This window comes from Carassius carassius, chromosome 38 (genome assembly GCF_963082965.1).
Source record: "Carassius carassius chromosome 38, fCarCar2.1, whole genome shotgun sequence".
Classification (NCBI taxonomy): domain Eukaryota; kingdom Metazoa; phylum Chordata; class Actinopteri; order Cypriniformes; family Cyprinidae; genus Carassius; species Carassius carassius.
The window spans coordinates 12,336,534-12,352,457 of record NC_081792.1 but is presented as its reverse complement, the minus strand read 5'-3'; the positions used below and the strand labels follow the sequence as shown (position 1 = coordinate 12,352,457).

The 15,924-nt window shown below is 42.9% G+C and overlaps 1 protein-coding gene across 2 annotated transcripts in view; it reads right to left on the bottom strand.

The window, feature by feature from the left end:
* Positions 1-2,023: 2,023 nt before the first annotated feature.
* The window catches only part of LOC132119336 (paralemmin-1-like), a 61,358-nt gene continuing 47,457 nt past the window's right edge, over positions 2,024-15,924 (bottom strand). Inside the window, exons 5-9 of one of the 2 annotated variants that reach the window (XM_059529197.1) lie at positions 9,698-9,806; positions 8,340-8,361; positions 8,001-8,066; positions 5,760-5,891; positions 2,024-2,692 (exon numbers count right to left, since the gene is read on the bottom strand). In XM_059529197.1, coding sequence (XP_059385180.1) covers positions 2,133-2,692; positions 5,760-5,891; positions 8,001-8,066; positions 8,340-8,361; positions 9,698-9,806 — 889 coding nt within the window. In that variant the 3' untranslated portion in view covers positions 2,024-2,132. The remainder of the gene's footprint in view (positions 2,693-5,759; positions 5,892-8,000; positions 8,067-8,339; positions 8,362-9,697; positions 9,807-15,924) is intronic. The other variant, XM_059529196.1, reaches the window with a different exon arrangement.

The following is a 15,924-nucleotide window of genomic DNA, read 5'->3' as shown; positions in this document are numbered from 1 at the left end:
TTTTTATCTTTAAAAGAAAGAGAGAAAAAGATTTAAAACTATGCTTGATGACCTATTAAATGTTTCCTGTCCCCTGGCCACACTTCCGTGGAACAGCTAAGGAAGGGCGGATATTGTCCTTCCTGTCTTTGTGTCGGGAACTGTTATGATTTCTGTGGAAGTGAGAGAGCTTTGCTTATTCTGACACTAGTTTACACACATGATGGCTGTTGCGTAGGATTGTCTGCAGCAGTTTGTTGATGTCACTTGTTAGGAATGAGCCGTGCGGACTGGCATCCAATCGAAATACACAGCTAGGCCAGGGCTGTTTAAATACTCAAAATGGACATGAGCGATGCAGATGAAGGCTACAAATGATCCAATGCACGTTTATATTATGCAGCAGTTGGAAAGTAACCGAGAGAATAACTTGCTCTCTACTCTTGATCTCTATTTCCAAATAGAGCACTTCAAGTGGGGATAATATATATTTTAGTTAGAAACACAAGGGAACAATTACAAACACATGCGCAAGCTCTTTGCTGGATCAGTCTAACTGAGAACGACCATCGAAACATTAAAGCTTACCGAGATATCCTCAGCTCACCTGTCCTACATTTCAATATGAAAGAGCGCAATCTACTGGACTCACGGGAGAACAAAGATAAGGAAAAAAGAGATTTTCAATTTACCATCAAATTATTATAACTCATCCCCAAGTACGTAAAAGCAAATAAAAATAATGTGATGTAAATATAATGGAAGTCTATGGCGAAGGGCATCGCATTGGAATAAAGTGAATTATAGCTACAAGACCATACACTAAAGAACTTCAAACTATTATTCAGCAAGGATGCTTTAAATTGATCAAATTCTACAGGACGTCTACAGTAAAGAGTTTAATAAAAATCTTCTGTTTAAAATAAATGCTGTTCTTTTATCCATCAAGGAATCCTGCAACAATATAGCATGGCTTCCACAAAATATTTCAACATTGATAATTACAAGTTTCTTGAGCAGCAAATCGGCATATTAGACTGATTTCTGAAGGATCATGTGACACTGAAGACTGGAGTAATGATGCTGGAAATTCAGCTTTGACATCATAGGAATAAATTACATTTTCAAATATATTCCAAAAGAAAAGAGTTATTTTTAATTATAATAAAAAGTTTTTTGATTTTTACTGTATGTTTGATCAAATGAAAATATGTTTTTAAAACCAGAAGTAGTTACAGCTATGAACAGCCATGTAACTAGCCTGAATCCTTAGTGTGTACATAAGCTTGTAGGTTTTCATCATTAAAAGTTTGAATAAATAAATGAATGATGCTGTTTGATATCATATGATAATATTTCACCATAGTACTGTAACTGTATTTTTTGGTCAAATAAATGCATCCTTTGTGAACAGAAGAGACGGAAAAATACAGAGCCCAAAAGGGTATCCAGTAAGGATTTGTAAAAAAAAAAAATGTTTTTTTTGTAAGCTTTTTTTTTTTCATTACAAACTGAGGGATGAGTCAAAACAGTTTTCTGTACTATTTTTGTAACTATTTTCCTGTACGATGGTCACTTAGTTTTTTCAAACAATCGCGTCATTTCTAAGCAAATGCGTGTGCTCGGTCAATCCCACAGGATAATTCAAAAAAACAAAATAGAAATAATTGAAATATTTCTCACTGCTTCATCAGTAATAAATACAGTGCAGGGCACAATGTTGAGATCAATCTTTTTCTTCAAAGTTTTCTTTTGAAGTGAAAATGAAAATATTTGTAGTGCATGCAGCATACAATTATGTGACAAATCTGAATCATTCAAACCAAATGAAAATGCTAATAAGATGGGATTGTTTGATAGTGATACGTTGAGTTCAGTTAAAAGGTCAAATCTTCATGCTTCTCTCACAGGAGCGCAAATGATGTGATTCATTTCAGTCACGGTAAAAATAAAAATGCATAAAATTTAAGAGGTTCAGAGGGGTAAAAGATAAAGTAATAGTGAAAATATAAAACGGGTAAAAATCAATTAAAGAAACAACAGCTTCTATTAAAAGATACTGAACTTTTATTTCTCTCAGCCTTGCTATTGTTCTCTCTGCATGTTGTTGCATTTCATCAGTAAAGTCCGTGTTTGGGTCGGTGTGTTTGGGCTCACATGATGGTGCAGCACTTGCAGGGTTGTTTCTCCTTGCTTTTGACCTCAGCAGTGCCCACTTCTGGCTGCCCCGACTCGCCTGCTGCCTCTTCAGCCTTCGGTGGCTCTGCTGGGCTGCCATTAGGGGGCGCCTGTTCCTGCTTGGTGTCACTGGTGGCGGTCTTGGCATCCCCGTCCTCGATGAGCACCACCTCAGCCTTCACAGTTGTGCTCTCCAGCCCCAAAACCTTCTTTGTTTCATCCTCGTCCTCAATGCTCTGGTAGCCCATGAAAACCATCGTAACTGGGTTCTCCGCGCTGGCCCCGCCCACTTCTGTCTGAGGGGCTGCGGGTTTGGCTTCTACACCCGTGATCTCCATTATGGGGGCTGGGACTACATCTTCCTCCACCTTCTTCACCTTCTCAACCTGCCCTCGCTCCAGCTGCGGCGTAGTCTTGTTGCTCTCGCTCATGGTCACCTCATCGGCCTTGTGGAGAAGCTCATCCACCTCTGAAGAGCTGAGCTGGTGGACGCCATTGGTTACTGCACCGTCCACACTGCGCACCTCATGCACCACTGCAAAGAGAAAAACAAGAAGGACTCGATCAGGAAAGACTCACACACAGAGATTTTTCTTTGACTGATAGCTCTTCATCTTAAGATGGAAGTGGAAAAGTATTATCAACCCCAGCATTTGTGGGTCTACGACAAATAAGAGGATCCAACACAGTAAAAAAAGTTTTCAAAGGTAAATAAAACAAAGATTTTTGGAGTACTTCTTACAGAAAGATACTATCTCAGTCTTTGTATTTGAAAATTTCTAGTTCTGTTCAATTCTGTTCACATTCAATGTGCTGTTTCTATGTAATTATTGGTGAAACTTACTAGCAAATTCTGAATAAAAATTGATGACGTTTTTGGGGGGGGTTTCTTTTATTTTGTGTTTTCCTCATTCTCAACAATTTAAAGAAATTTTTCATTTGAAATGAACTAAAAATGTCATGTGAAATAACCATCAATAAAAAGTACTAACATACTTTGAACAAGTGCATATATTCTAATAAAATAAATAAATGTTAATATTTATCTTTTTCGTAGTATTACAAATATAGTTAGTTCTTTATTCATAAAATATTACGTTTTCGGGAAGTTTTCAGGAGTCCTTTCTATGTCCTATGAATGTCTTTTTGGTAACACTTTACAATAAGATTAAATAGTTGATTAGTTAATATTCGTTAACTACTTTAGTTTACATGAACAAAGAATGAACAATACTTTATACAGCATTTATTAATCTTAGTTAATGTTAATCTCAACAATTACTAATGCATTATTAAAGTCAAAAGCTTTTTTGTGAATTAACTAACAATGAACAACTGTATTTTCATTAGCTAACATTAACAAAGATGAATAAATACTGTTATAAATGTATTGTTCATTGTTTGTTAATACATTAACTTTTTGACGTTATAACACCACATTACTTTTATGAAGGTAAACGTTTTTCAAATATTTGATTATTTTAACAAAACTACTTTGTTTTTATTATAAAACATGCTAAAAATGGCAAAAGCCTTTAATGAGGCTTTTTCTTCATTATATCGGGGCGGTTGTATCATCCCAGTATTGCGAAAATATATATTTTTAAATGTAGAAATTAAAGATGTCAAAATATTACAAGTATAAATTATTTTAAATGTATTTTTTTAAACAAAGCAAAACGAACCAAAACCAAAAAAAAAAAAAAGAAATAAAAAGATGCAAACAAAAGTGAGCAACATGTCATTGACCCTTGTATCTTCTTGCAGATGGTAATACACACAGGGTGACCGTAGTCCTTTTTCACATACATGGCTGGGATTTCTAAATTGGCTAAAATTTGGCTGTTTTCTTATTGATGGTCTCTCTATACAGTCATCATATGTTAAATGTACGAATATTTGCATTGTTATGACTGTTCTCTGTAAATCCCACTTTCTTGCCACAATTGATCGATGTATAATACTGGCACGCTATTGGTCCAACTACTTTTCAGTCATTACCTTCAGCAAGTGTGAAAACAACAGAAAAACAAAGCCAAAACCCAGATACTGACCAGGACATGTCTGGAGGGAAAAAAGGGTGTATGGTCACTAAATAAACAGCACTGATGCCATACGTGACAATGCTGATATGAATCTATTATACAGTGTGTTACAGCAAACTTCTAGCCAATGCTGAAGCACATTCTTTTACTGTAGGTTTACTATAAGAATTTTGACAAAGTAAGAATTCTTAATATTGTGACTCCAATGAAGACTGCAAAAAAAATAAAAAATAAATACTACTCATTCTACCCACTGAATAACACATGGAAAACATACTGTACCCAGTTAGTGACTACTGTTAGCATTGTCTTTTAAGGTTGGGCATCAAGTGCACTTCACTTGCTAGAAGTGCTCACTAAACTAAGTGATCAAACACAGGGAAAGTGTGGCAAGCTGAGTAAACAGAGCAGGACGCCAGCAGTGCTACTGGTGTTAGCATTAGCAGCTAGCAGTGTTAGACAGTATAAACAGATGCAACATGAGCAACAATCATCTGTAAACTTATGGAGAATATATTTAATATGTGCTAAATTGATAGTTGCATTGTGTAACACCACTGGAAAGCATAAGACGTCAGGCTGGAGGCTCGTGGCTAAGCTTGGCGGCAACATGCCCAAGACTAGCAGTCAAGTTGCAGGGTGACCAAACGAGAGTTCAACGCACAACATGGTCTCTGCCAGAAAATAATGATAAGAGTCAACAAAAATCAGGGGTTTGTGGTAACCCTGCATCTAAAGCCATGCTTAAATCAACTTCTTCCTTTACGAGAAGTGACCAGCACAAGTGTGTTACTTCTAAAACTGACACATATAAGATTCAGATGTTGATTAAAGTTAATGCTACAGTAATGCAGTAAACAGTAGCACCTCATGTCATTCCGAAACCCATTTGACTGACTGTTTTGGTGGAACCCGAAAGAGAAGTTAAGCTGAATGTCCAAACTACTCTTTTCCAAGCTTCAAAAAGACAAAAATTACAATGGAAGTAGTTCATATGACTCATGCTCATCTTTAAAAACAAAACAAGCTTTGTCTGAGGAACAGACTTTAATTTACAACCCAGGTTCACTGGAAAATGTGCCTGTGGCAGTATTTCTGCAAAATATTGAGCCTAAATATCCAGTAAAAGCCTATGTTATAAATTTGTCATTCACTACTATGATACTTGCCCTCCACCAGCTCTTCATGTAAATTTAAATATACCACTTAGTATATTTAGATGGATCATGCCACGTTTGACCTCAATGATGCTGATTGGAAATGGTTTTCACGTGTCACATGACCCACGACGACAGAAAACTCAAATATGTAATAGTGAGAATAAAATATGAGAGCTAAGAAAGTCATACGGGGTTCGGAAAAACATTTTTGGGGTTAACTGTTCTTGAATATCCAAAATAATATATAAACATCAAGTTTGGTCACATAAGAGAAACTACAGCTGATGTTCTGAAAATTTTTTCCTCATTTCCATAATGTGTTTTAAGTAAACATGGACACTTCTCGTAAAGCAGGCATACTAGCAAAGCCTCGTGTGCCTCGTCTATCGGCAGACACCTTTCTGTTCATCCTCATAGACCTTGATGCCCTGCTGTGAGAGGTCTTTGGGGAGCAGTGTGTTAGTGGACAGGACTTTGGTCTCGCCCGTCACCAGGTCCTTCTCCACTGTGATCTCTACAGAGTACATCGCTGCAGTGCCAACGAAAGAACACATTACCATCCTGCAATGATGCAGTGTCACACTCACATAAAGTCATTGAACACACACACACACACACACACACACACACACACACACACACACACACACACACACACACACACACACACACACACACACACACACACACCAGCCAGCTGCTTTCTATGTTGAAACAGCCAGTCAAATGTGATTTTGTGCATAGACAGCATTTTCTGTTTTAATGTAATGTATGATAAATGATCTTAATTAGAGAAATAATTGTAACTTTAGATTTTTGTACAGAAAAATAAGAATCTATATTTAAATAACTTAATTCCTTATAACACGTTTATATATTGAAAAAATACATAACATATCTGCATATTTTTTTAAGAATAATAAACAGGTGTAATTATTGTTGTATTTGTTTTTTATTGTTTGTTTTGTTTTATTGTTCATTCTTAATACCTCAATTATAGGCTTATATATTAAATATGATCAATTATAATAGATCCGTTGTTACAAATTATCAGCCATGTTTCATTTTCTTGGACCTTTAGTTTTTTTCTAGTTAATTTCCTTTATCCTTTCTTCTAGTTCCTATCAAACTTAGTCGGCATGGATTCTGAGTTGATGGTGTGCTGCGTTAATTAACTTTGTCTCTCTGTGTAGTTAAGTTCTTTCTAAGTTCCTCTTGTTTCAGTTCAGTTTGTCCAGTCTCCTCTGTGTTTTGGTTGTTTAGTTTGCCTGCCTTGTTTGGATTCTCTTCAGTGTTTATTATTCATAATTTCATTATTATTCGTAATGAAATCTGGAGGGCCATGTGGAGGAGTTCCTCAACACCTGCCATCGTCCCAGCTGTGATAACGGGGGGGATTTTGGTGTGGACTGGACGACGACATTCACTTCGTCATGCCCCAGGATTACCCTGGTTGGACTCTTAAGGACTACATCAGCTTCACACTTTGGGTGAATGGATCCAGATGGAAGCAGATGTCGACTACAACATCAACATCCAGCCTCACCTTCCAGACGTCTCAAAGCCTGATCCAGAGCCCAGAGCCCGGCCCGTCACCACCCCGACAGAAAGATTTAACCATTGCTCCCCGGGCGCCACAGCAAAAAATGTCTGTCCACTGCTTTGGGTGTGTTTACGGTGTGTGTGTGCACTTTGGATGGGATAAATGCAGAGCACTAATTCTGAGTATTGGTCACCATACTTGGCCACATGCCATGTCACTTTCACGTAATTGTAAATGTCTTTTGCAAAGGAGTCTTGTAAGTGTTTTTCTTGATATTACTTTTATTGTTTTTTATGAGTACTGCTATGTTTTATTTTGTGTGTGTGTGTGTAACTGTGCTGCCGTCTTGACCAGGTCTACCTGGAAGTAGAGATTGTGGTGTCTCCTGGCTAAACTGTTCAAAAATGTTTTTTGATTTGTATGACTGAAGCTATTTCATGTAATAAAAAATATATTCATGGTTAGAAAATAATGCATACCATAGACTTTTGAATCTTCTTCGTGTGCTTTTAACAACCAAGTTGTGACATCAATTATTAAAGATTTTTTTATAGATTTTTTTGTATATATATAGATATATCTATCTATCTATCTATCTAGATATCAAAGCTGGGATATAGTTTCAGAACACAAAGCTGCCATGGTAACCTGATCCTTTGGTAGTATAACTTCTAAAAATAACTTTTTATGAGATGTTATTCTGCTTTTCGGCTTTGAGTGAGAGGTGATGTGGTATGTATGATGTGTTAGACACACACACATGCAAACACACATCAGCTGAGAGAACAGAGAATTGGAAGACATGTTAGAAGACATCAGCACAGGATGAGTACGTTTAAAAAAACACTAACGTAGGACAATATTTGTGAGTTGGAAACCCACAAGTGTTTATTTAGAAAACATTCTGATTTGCGATCTAGTCATATATTTCAGTCCAAAATATATATTTTAGTATGTGCAGCCAGAGGGAACCCTAGCTATCACAAGGTGGCTATTTCCATCATTATGTGGTTTTTATCTCAGAATGAAAGATCTCAAGGGTAAAAATAGCCTGAAGAGTGTGATCTCTGCATGAGCTATGGATAGACCACTCACCTGCTCTCATCATGTCAGAGACACCTCCGGATTTCTCCAGACGAGGGCTGACGTGAACTTTGACCTCTAATAGGGTCATGAATGAGGACACAGAAGGACAGATAATGATAAAAAGGGACAAGAAGCAAGAGTGAAGAATAGGAGGGAGAGAGGGACGATGGGAAGAAGGCAATACTAGTACAGACGCAGGCAGATGTCAAGAATATCTGCAGATACTCATTTTTTTGGCTGTGTACCGTATAAATTGCTGCTCTTGAGATTTAAATACAATTTGATCAAATGATGCTCATGAAAAGGCAATATAAGAGGTGTTTCTGGTGTCAGAGATGATGACGTTACCTTTTACAGAGTCCGTCACAACCTGCCAAAAGAATGAGAAAAAAGTGTTCAAATCTTATCTGATCGATCCAAATTATACATGTTTGTATTAAACAGGAATTATCCAAATACAGTTATAATAACTATTATTTACATGTTTTTAGGCTACTGGCACACAATCCATCCTTTGAGACATGGTGAAAATGATTCTGCTTCATGAACATGATTGATAATTGTCCTAAGATGTGTACAATCTAATGGACATTATAAGTGGATCAGGTAAACAAACTAGTGTGTTTTCTCATTCTACTGTATGTCATTTGTAAAAACCAAAAACCATGACAGTAGCCTCAACAGTTTAAGACATTTAGGTACCTCAACACATAATTAATGTGCTTTTTTGCTGCAAGAACATGTAAGATTATAGTGAAGAAGTATTTATCCGTCATCACCAAAAACCACATGTGAATCTGTTTTGCCATTATAAGCGTTTCCATACAAACTGATCATTTGGACTTGAACTCTTAAGTTGCCATTTCTTAATTGCAGTAGTTCAGACAAGCATAAATACAGCAGTAATGAACTCTGAACTCTTGTGGAAATCTATTCAATAAAAATACTTTAGTCATGACAACTCTCGGAAAAGATTGTAAAAGCTTTATCGATAAAATTAGAAAAGCATGTGTTTGGTCTTGGCGGACTAGATCTGCTGCCGCAGAGCAAGTAGACTTGCTTTGGCTAAATGCACAAATCATAAAATAAAAGCAAACATGCTCCTGCTGCTGCTTGAGAGAGAGGAAGATCCCCTTTTTTGCAGATCTAGACAGGTGGTGCTGGGGAGGTGGTGGGTTAGCAAGAGGATACGCATTGCACGCAGGTATGGTGAGCATGCATTGTGTCCGGTTTATAGGCACACGGTAATTATAATTAGAACCTGATTGGCAGGGAACGTGATTTTGAAAGAACCAATTAGAGCGCCAATAGAGTTTCATGGCTGAACTATTCATTTTGAACGACACAAACGATAAGCGCTAGAGCTCAGCAGGCACTGGACAGTGACATATGATGCACTTTAGAAGAAAGAGAGAAAAGACTAATCAGAGAAAATAATTAGTGTTGCTGTGGTATCCGCTCTGAATGCAGCACCAGTGAGGGTGAAGCTCTGTCGAACCCGAATGTTTATAAGTTGCTGCTTGAGTGAGACTGATTCCAGCACTTTAAGCACTGGAAGATTCATTGCTTCCCTTAATCAAGATGCCTTTGTGTAGCTGGACATGAGACGGTCCCCCATTGTGTGTCATGCTTCAAAGGTTTGAATAGAAGCCTGTGGATCCCCTGCTGCCCGCCCTGGTGTGAAAGAGCTGCTGGTCAGAACTTACTGTTTGTTCGACTGTCTTGGTGTTGACTTCCTGTACTGTTTCTGACAGGTTCTCTTTGGTGGATGTTGCAGACACAGCTGTCTCTAGCTCCTCCAGCTCTCTTTCCAGTCTGTGTTCGAGACGGAGACAAAGACAAGATGGATATTCAGTTAATAAAGCACATTTTTAGGTTACGCGTGGATTCAAGCGCGCTGAACTTTTAGATTAAAATGTACTCAATATTTCTAGATTTATGTGCAATGACTATAAAACATGTCAATATTCCAATATTAATAAGAGTTACTCTTCTCACACAGTTCATTAATTACAGGAATTGTTGTTCTCCTTGATTTTTAATATTATAAGTAGATGATTAATTGAATATATTTGGCTACACCACAAACACATTTCTTTCAGTGTATAAAACCTTTTTACATTTCAATGGGTTTCTCTTTAGATGAGGGGGAAAAAGCAGTTTTTTTGTTTGTTTCTTAAAACAATAATACTAATTGTTATTACAATAATACATATAGATGACATCTTCAAAGTTACATGGTCATTCAGAAGTCATTATAAAATGCCGATTTGGTGCTCAGTTATTAATAATAAAGATCTTATTATTGTCATTAAAAGAAATTAATATAATAAATATTATTATTTTATATTATTATGTAAAATGTATAATGTAAAATAGCTTTTGCTGCAAAATATTTTTCAATATTAAAATAAAAAATGTTGTAAAATAAAATGTTAAAATGTTGTAAATTTTGTAACATTCTAAATGTCCTTACTTTCACTTTTGATTAATTTAATGCATCCTTTAATAAAATTATTAATTTGTATCATTTAAATAATTTTTTGTATTACATTTACATATACAAATATATGATGTATAATTATAATTATATAAATATTAAATAATATTTGTAATGTAACACACACACACACACACACACACACACATATATATATATATATATATATATATACACAGTGTTGGGAAGGTTACTTTGGAAATGTAATAGGTTACAGATTACAAGTTCCCTTTCGAGAGTACTCTCGTACTGCATAAGCTAGCTTACGCTATGGGAAAAGGTCCCCTTTTCTCGAGAATATGAAGCCAAAAATTATCCTTAATTTTTAAATAATGTAAAACGCAGTGCTGCAGCACAGCAGACCCAAGCGAAGCGGCTCGCGCGCTTATTGGCTGTGCTGCGGCAACTGCAGCAACCTATGGTGAGGCGGCGGAGAGTAAAGAACCAATGGGGGCGCTTCGCGCCCATTGGACGTCAGAGCGCGCCAAAATAGGCGTGGCTGGAACTATATAAGCCACCGCTTCACCATAGGGATCAGATTTCATCTCCTTCAGCGATCTCACCTGCACTTTGCTGTCTTCTCCGGAGAAGCCTCTACACGCCGTCGAAAAGCCTCTCAGCGGGATAGCACTGCAACGCAGATCTGAGGACGCCGGCTTGTGCTTCATCTCGACGCCGCCTTCAGTACTCGCTTCCTGCTGCGCCATCCGGCGTGACTATATCCTTTTCAAAGCTAGTGTGTTTGCCGCTGCATCACACTTTTTTCCTCCAGAATTCGAGGCATTGTTTCAAATGCCTCGGGCCTGCGCTTCCTGCCGAGGCCCTCTGCCCAGCGAGGACCGCCACATCATCTGTGTCTCCTGCCTGGGCCGCGAGCATGCTGAGAGCGCACTCTCCAAGGGCGGCTGCCCTGAGTGCGACGACATGGCTATATCGACCCTGCGGGCTCGATTAGCTCAAACCAGCCACGATGCTCCACCCGCTCCGCCTCTTCTCTCTCAAGTGCCGCGTAAGAAACGCCGCGATCAGAGAATGCCTGAGCATACTGCTACACGCGAGCTCACGCCGGAACACTCCCCGCGTGCCTCGCCCGCTCTCTCTCCTTCGCCTGTCCTCTTCGTGGACGAGCAGCGCCAGTCCCTGCTCACCAGCGCCCCCTTCTCCTTCGGAGCGCCTGAGGCGGAAGAGGACAGACACGACAGCCTTTCTCTCGCCGCGTCCAGTAGTGAGGAATGGTCGGGCTCCATTGCGGACCCCCCCCTCTACACCACCCAGCTGCACCGGACAACGCGCTGATATCGACGCGGAGCTTACTCACGTGCTTACAAGGGCTGTCAGCGACCTTCAGCTTGACTGGTCTCCTCCAGACGAGCCCGCTAAAAGCAGGCTGGATGAATGGTTCCTGCAGGGGCGCCCTTCGGCCCCTCCGCAAAGAAACGCCCCCTTCTTCCCGGAAGTTCACAATGAACTCACGAAGTCGTGGAAAGCCCCATTCTCCGCACGCTTGAAGACTTCTGTCTCGTCAGCGCTCTCCTCTGTCGACGGCGCCCGAGACCACGGTTACGAGAGCCTCCACCTTTTCGAGGAGGCTATTGCTGCACACCTCTGCCCGCCCTCAGCCGCAGGATGGCGGTCGAAGCCTGTGCATCCATCCAAGCCGTGCCGCACCACCTCAGCTCTCGCTGGCCGAGCTTACACCTCCGCTGGTCAAGCTGCTTCGGCTCTACACACAATGGCTGTGCTGCAGGTTTTTCAGGCCAGACTTCTCCGTAACCTGGACGAGTCTGCCCCAGATACCTATGACTTTAAAGATCTCCGCAGCGCTACTGATCTAGCCCTGCGTGCGACAAAGACCACAGCACAAGCGATCGGCCGAAGCATGGCAAGCCTCGCTGTTTTAGAGCGACACCACTGGCTCACGCTCACGGAGATGAAAGACGCCGACAAATCCGCCTTTCTTGACTCTCCTATCTCTCCTTCCGGCCTCTTTGGCCAGTCGGTTAAGGGTTTCGCTGAACGCTTCACTGAGGCTCAGAAAACATCACAGGTAATGAGACACTTCCTGCCGAAACGCTCTAGCTCTGCTGCGGGACGCCGTAGAAATGCGCCGCCCCCTCAGACCTCGAAGCCATCGCAGCCAGACTTACAGTCTCGCCCAGCGACCAAAACCCAGCACCGCTCTCGCTCTACGAGCCGCAAACCGCCAGAGAGACGGGGACCTCGGCCCAGGATTGTGCTGAACCCCGAGCCTCCGAAGCCCTCCTGACCTCCGGGCTGAAAAGACCGTGGTTAAGTCCCGCTGCGGCCGGACCACCACACAAGAAACCTCACATGCTTCCTCCAATCCCCTCACTAAAGGCGGTTGGAGATGTCTATACTGCAGTAAACGAGCCTGTTACAATGCACGCACGCCTGCACACAAACGCCGTTTTCACGGCGACCTCAATAAAGCACAAAAAGAGCTTTTTCTATGTAGGCAGTGTGCCCACTACACAGTACGCACCCCTACATGTATACACACTCCCCCAAGTGTCACAAAGACACACTCGGGTCTCCTTTCATGCCCACCTTCCCGCTCGCGCCGGAGGTGCTCTAAATGTAGCGCGCGTGCCCACTTCTCAGTGCGCAACCCTACAAATAAGCGCTGTCACCACAGTGTCACAAGCACAGCATACTCGAGCTACTGGTCCCCTCATAACAGGCGGCCAGTGCCCGAAGCACATTCAACCCATAGCCGCACGAGCCGCTGCATGGCAGGCCATCCCCGGCATATCAAATTGGGTTTTGAATATAATAAAACGAGGTTACTCGCTCCAGTTCGCTCGCAGACCGCCGCGCTTTCGCGCCGTGGTCGAAACGAAAGTGAAAAGCGAAATGACACACGTCCTTCGCGCCGAACTGATAAACCTTCTTGCAAAAGGGGCGATAGAAACTGTTCCCCCTGCGCAGCGCGAGTCAGGCTTTTACAGCCGCTACTTCCTCGTACCAAAAAAGGATGGCGGTCTCAGACCCATCCTAGATCTCAGACGTTTGAACAAAGCGCTTATGACGCGATCGTTCAAAATGTTAACTACCAAACAAATACTCGCGCAAATTCGCCCGAGGGATTGGTTTTTCTCAGTGGATCTGAAAGACGCTTACTTTCACATTCAAATAGCACCCCATCACAGGCCATTCTTGAGATTCGCCTTCGAGGGGCAGACTTATCAGTACATGGTTCTTCCATTCGGCCTCTCCGTAGCGCCCCGTACGTTTACACGGTGCATGGATGCCGCTCTCGCACCCCTGAGAATGCGGGGAGTGCGAGTATTGAACTACCTCGACGACTGGCTAGTTTTAGCCCATTCCGAGGAACTACTGACGACACACAGATCCTGGATCCTCAGCCATTTAGAATGCCTGGGTCTCACGATCAACACTGTCAAGAGCGCTCTGTCTCCCAGCCAGAGGATTTCCTTTTTGGGGATAGACATAGACTCTGTGACATGTACAGCGCGCCTGACGTCACAGCGCGCTCTCACTATTCAGCATCTAGCCGTGTCGTTCAAAGCCGGGTCTCTTTACCCGCTCAAACGATTTCAGGAAATGCTAGGTCTGATGGCATCAGCCTCTGCGGTTCTCAAACTGGGCCTGCTGCGCATGCGCCCACTACAGCGCTGGCTGAGAGACCGTGTTCCAGCACGCGCCTGGATTTCCGGCCGCGCGCCCATCAGGGTGACCCACGGCTGCATCACAGCTCTGGCCCCTTGGAAAATAGCCAACTGGTATCAGTTAGGCGTAAGCACGGGCGCTGTCTCGAAATGGAAAGTAGTCTCGACAGATGCATCCAACCTCGGTTGGGGCGCCCTGTACGAGGGCAGGTCTGCCTCCGGCCTCTGGTCGAGCCCGGAGCGACTGTTACACATAAACTGTCTGGAGATGATAGCGGTCGAACTATCCCTGAAAGCTTTCCTCCCATTTTTAAAGGGCCACCACATTCTGGTCAGATCAGACAGCATGTCAGTGGTGGCCTACATAAATCGCCAGGGTGGTGTCAGGTCAGAAACCTTGCACACCCTGACCGAACGTCTTCTGACATGGGCACATTACAATCTGCGCTCGCTAAAGGCAGCGCATGTACCTGGCATCCTGAACCGGGGCCCGGACATGCTTTCCAGGGCGAATGTTCCCCCTGGGGAGTGGTCTCTTCACCCACAAACGGTTCAGTTGATGTGGAGCATCTTCGGCAGGGCAGAGGTCGACCTCTTCGCCTCAGAAGACAACGCTCATTGCCCAATATATTTTTCAAAGAGCAGGGACGCGCTGGCCCTCGATTGGCCCAGACGCCCGCTTTATGCCTTCCCACCGGTCGCGATGCTACCGCAGGTCATCGATCGGGTCAGGAAGAGCAGATGTGCTATGCTGCTAGTCGCCCCACTCTGGACGACCCAACCTTGGTTCTCCGAGCTGATGCAGCTGTCCAGTACAGCCCCATGGCCAATACCGCTGCGGAAAGATCTCCTCACGCAGCTGAAGGGCGCGCTCTGGCATCCCCACCCCGAACTTTGGGCCCTTCATGTATGGCCCCTCAACGGGTACCCGGGAACCTCCCTGAGGGAGTGTTAAAGACCATTACGGAAGTCAGAGCGCCCTCAACCAGGCGCCTGTACGCGCAGAAATGGTCAGTGTTCTCCACCTGGTGCGGGACACGGAACCTAGACCCTCACTTATGTGACGTGACGGAGATACTCTCCTTCCTACAGGAGCGTTTAGATGCGGGCAGATCCCCGTCTACGCTCAAAGTGTATGTGGCAGCCATTGCAGCTTCTCATGCTCCGGTGGCCGGCCTATCACTGGGAAAAAACGAACTGGTCATTCGTTTCCTTAAGGGAGCTCGTCGGATGAACCCTCCCCGACCCCCTTCAATCCCTTCCTGGGACCTGTCTACGGTCCTAGAGGCCTTAAAGGGCCCCCCTTTTGAACCGCTTCAGTCTGTCGATATGAAGCTTCTTTCGTTCAAAACCGCTTTTCTACTGGCTCTGGCCTCAGTCAAGCGAGTGGGGGATTTACATGCGCTATCTGTAAGCGCTGACTGTCTCGAGTTTGGGCCTAATGACTCCAGAGTCATTCTCAGACCAAGACACGGCTATGTCCCCAAGGTGCTCTCAACACCGTTCAGAGCGCAGGTCATCTCGCTGTCAGCCCTTTCCTCGCAAAGCGACGAAAGCAACGCGAGCTTCATCTGCCCCGTCAGGGCTCTCAAAACCTATATTGCGCGCTCCGCCTTATTCAGGAGGTCGGACCAGCTCTTCATATGCTTTGGTGGGCGCACCCGAGGTCTCGCCACCACGAAGCAAAGCCTATCGCGATGGATAGTAGACACTATCTCGCTGGCTTACAAATCTAAAGGCCTTCACTGCCCGTTCGGCATCAGAGCCCATTCCAACCGAGGTA